Raw genomic sequence first — 3,628 nt, forward strand, 5'->3', positions numbered from 1 at the left:
TATATATATATATATATATATATATGCGTATATATATATACATATACTTATGTTTTCTTAAATAGTTTACTGGTGTTGTTGTTATTAATGTCAGCCATGATCTTACAAACATAATTCCACATGGTGTAAAGTATATACATTTTTTTTGATCTAGTCTAAAAAATGATATGTTAATTAAGTAAAAGGTGTTTCTCAATAATTGAAGAAATAAACCTATTACCGATTTAGGCCGGAGGAATCAGCATAATTGTAGAAAATATTCAAAAAGACGTTTTAGACAGTTCTCTACACTTGTATGTCTTATGTTGACTGTGCTATGTGGTATATACGTCTCTATGTATGTATCATATGCATGGTGTGTATATATGCATGGTGTGTATGTATGCATGATGTGTGTGTATGCATGCATACAAACATACACACATGATGTGCTTATGTACATAGTCCATTTAGAATGACTAAATATTAGTGATATAGTGGAAGTGAGATTAGTTTAATTAACCAGATTCTTCCCTTACAAATTCTTCCCTTCCTGAATAATAGAAATCTATATTAATCTTTATTTATTCCCCTAACCCTGTCATTTATCTTCTTTCTGTGATTACAGCTCGTTTGGCTGCAGGAACACCTTTGTATAAGAGTAAAGAGGAATATTATGATGAAGAACTGCGATTAAGAAAGGTCAGTGTCTCTGTTTACTTTTTTTATTGTTTTGTTTTCTGTTTTCACTCATTTCTATTTACCTTGAAGGCCCACTCCTGACACTCCACCACCACTATTTTTATCCCTCTTCCCAGCTCTGTCCCACCCACTCTTTCATAATGTGAGTAACCCTGTACCTCCTCCACAGCAAATCATCTTTTTGGTTCTGGCCCTTACTTTCATAATTTAACCCCATCGTTTCTTAGCACAAAGCCATCTTCCTTACTACTTTAGTTTCACTCAGTTGAAAGGAATCTTAGTCTTGCAAGCAGGATGGTAACTTCACTAGTGCTGGCGCCATGAAAAAAGCAGCAGTACACTCTGTAAAGTGGTGGTATTAGGAAGGGCACCCAACCATTGAAATCATGCCTAAGCAGACATTGGAGAATGCTGCAATCCTTGGAGATAGTGGATCTTGTTAAACCATGCAACCCATGCAGCATGAAAGATGAACATTACAAGATTATCATGATAAGAAGGGTGATGTTCAGTTGCTTGGTGATATACACCTATGGAGGCCCATAGCCACTACACCCAAACTGATTCACAATTTAAATATCATTTGGTATTATGTTGTTCAAGGAAAAAAATATCCTTAGAGAAAGTTATCTTATAGACTGGTATCCTATACAAGAGATTTATCACTCACCTGCTGAACACTAAAACCACAAAGCAATGAGGGCACCTCTATATGATTGCTTGACCTGTTAGAGATAATAACCAAAATCTCTTTCATATTCTACCCTACTGTCTAAAAAAGAAAGGATATGTTGGATAATGTAGTCATACTATATTGACTAAGCATTAACTGTTTAATCAGGACTAATCCCTGAAACTGTCTTCCCATTGGAAAATGGGGAAGACTGTTTTATTAAATATTATCTTTGTAGCCAATCCTGTTTCTTGATGACTTGGGTGGTAAGAACACTGCTTTATCAAGTAAATATAATTAGTAATAGATATAGTTCATAATTGTAATGACTCTCCATTGGTTATAATAATGAGTGGCTGAGTATCCCACAGACATGTGTAGCTTTAATGTAATCCTCAGGTAGAATCAATGTGATGCAGTGTGACAAAGCTGGACTTTTAAATTACATTTATAATCCATCCATGGGCTTTCACACAGTTTCCATCTACTCAGTTTTACTCATTAGGCAAGAGCCAACCTGAGATTATGGTAAAAGAGACACTTTTGCTCAAGATGCCATGCAATGGTATTGAATTTGGAACCTTGTGTTTGTGAAGCAAACTCCATAACCATTCAGCTATCCTAAGTCCATTAATGAAATTACAGTACCAATAACTCTAGTACACTAGTTTTAGTCAAGTTCAGTCAAGTCTATTTCTACCCAAATACGTTGGCTCTCAAGTATCTATGCCCTGATAAGGTTACTCTCAAATATTTATCTTTTACTTTTTAATCTTTCTTCCTTGTTAGGAAATTGGATCACTGAAGCACGAAAATTCTACAATGAAAACTAAACTGCGCCGTTTGGAAGAAGATAATCTTAAGAAGGTTAGTTGGTTGCTATCACCCCCACTCCCCTGTATACATATGATAATGAGGGTTATGTTTTACAGTCCAAGGAAGATAGTTCTGCAATTTCTTATTGCACAACCTGCACAAATGATTTGTTTGTAGTGATCAAATGTTTTTAATTATACATTAGCTCACTCCCTCCTTCAAAGTTCAAAGTGTACAACAATTCAAGTGTTGAAGTCATTGCAGAGATGAAGTGTTTTGTGCGAGAACACAATGGGTCCAGGAACTGAAACCATGATCTCATGATTGTGAGTGCAATACCCACTAGCTCATGTGTCCTGCCTACACACACACACACACACACACACACACACACACTGAAAGGAAATGAATGGACAATGATGATTCAATACATGCTATATTTGTTTCACTAGCATGGTAATTCATGCATTATGTAATATAAAATCACCAGCCATTCCGTCAGCCACCCAAACTACTAATAGAATAAAAGATTGGCTGCTCAAATTCAAATCCTAAAAACTTTAGCTGTATCAATAGTAGGAGGGATTGAAAAGGAGATTTTACCAATCAATCATCTCTGATATAGTATCATCAACCCATTTTTTAAAAAATGGGTGTGGTCAACATCTATCTATCTTAATCATAATCATTTACAACTAGGCAACAATTTACAATTATTTTGATAACATTTGACCTAACCTCCAACACAAGAGAATTTTTTAACTGTCACACAAACATTTAGAAATTATAGCACAAATTAATTGTAGTTTCACTAAAAAATATTAGGTCTAATAAAAATGCATAAATATGAAAAAAAAAAGTTGCTAGTAAATCCTTAAAGGAATTAATCAGATAAAATATTTGCCATTGCAAATTTTGGACAAAATATGATTAAAACTTGAATTTATATGAAATATAGTTACATTTAAAATGTTATAATAATAATAAAAATGATTTTGAATTTTGGCACAAGACCAGTAATTTCAGCGAAGTGGCTAAGTCAATTACATTGACCCCAATGCTCAACTGGTGCTTATTTTATTGACCCCCTAAACAACGAAAGCAAAGTCAATCTTGGTGGAATTTGAACTCAGAAGGTAAAGATGGACAACATACCACTAATCATTTTGTTTGGCATGCTAACGATTCTGCCAGCTTGCCAACTTAATAATAATAATAATAATAATAATAATAATAATAATAATAATAATAATAATAATAATAATAATAATAATAATATATGCGGCAGCCACTGCAGCCACAAAAGAAGCAGGATACTCACTCAAACCCATCCGAACAGGAGTTCTACCACCCAAACAGACCTTGTGGATAAATAACATCCAGAACAAAATTTAAAAAAAGAGAAAAGATTTATCGATTCTCAACGAAATTAGTAAACAATCAACACAACTAAGTAAC

The 3,628-nt window shown here is 33.9% G+C and overlaps 1 protein-coding gene across 1 annotated transcript in view; it reads left to right on the forward strand.

The window, feature by feature from the left end:
• LOC106867316 (IQ domain-containing protein E) overlaps positions 1–3,628 on the forward strand; it is a 59,892-nt gene that overhangs the window by 19,513 nt on the left and 36,751 nt on the right. The window contains exons 5-6 of the mRNA XM_014912156.2: positions 608–681; positions 2,144–2,221. Of these exons, the coding sequence (XP_014767642.1) occupies positions 608–681; positions 2,144–2,221 (152 nt within the window). The remainder of the gene's footprint in view (positions 1–607; positions 682–2,143; positions 2,222–3,628) is intronic.

The sequence above is a fragment of the Octopus bimaculoides genome, chromosome 22 (genome assembly GCF_001194135.2).
Source record: "Octopus bimaculoides isolate UCB-OBI-ISO-001 chromosome 22, ASM119413v2, whole genome shotgun sequence".
Lineage (NCBI taxonomy): Eukaryota > Metazoa > Mollusca > Cephalopoda > Octopoda > Octopodidae > Octopus > Octopus bimaculoides.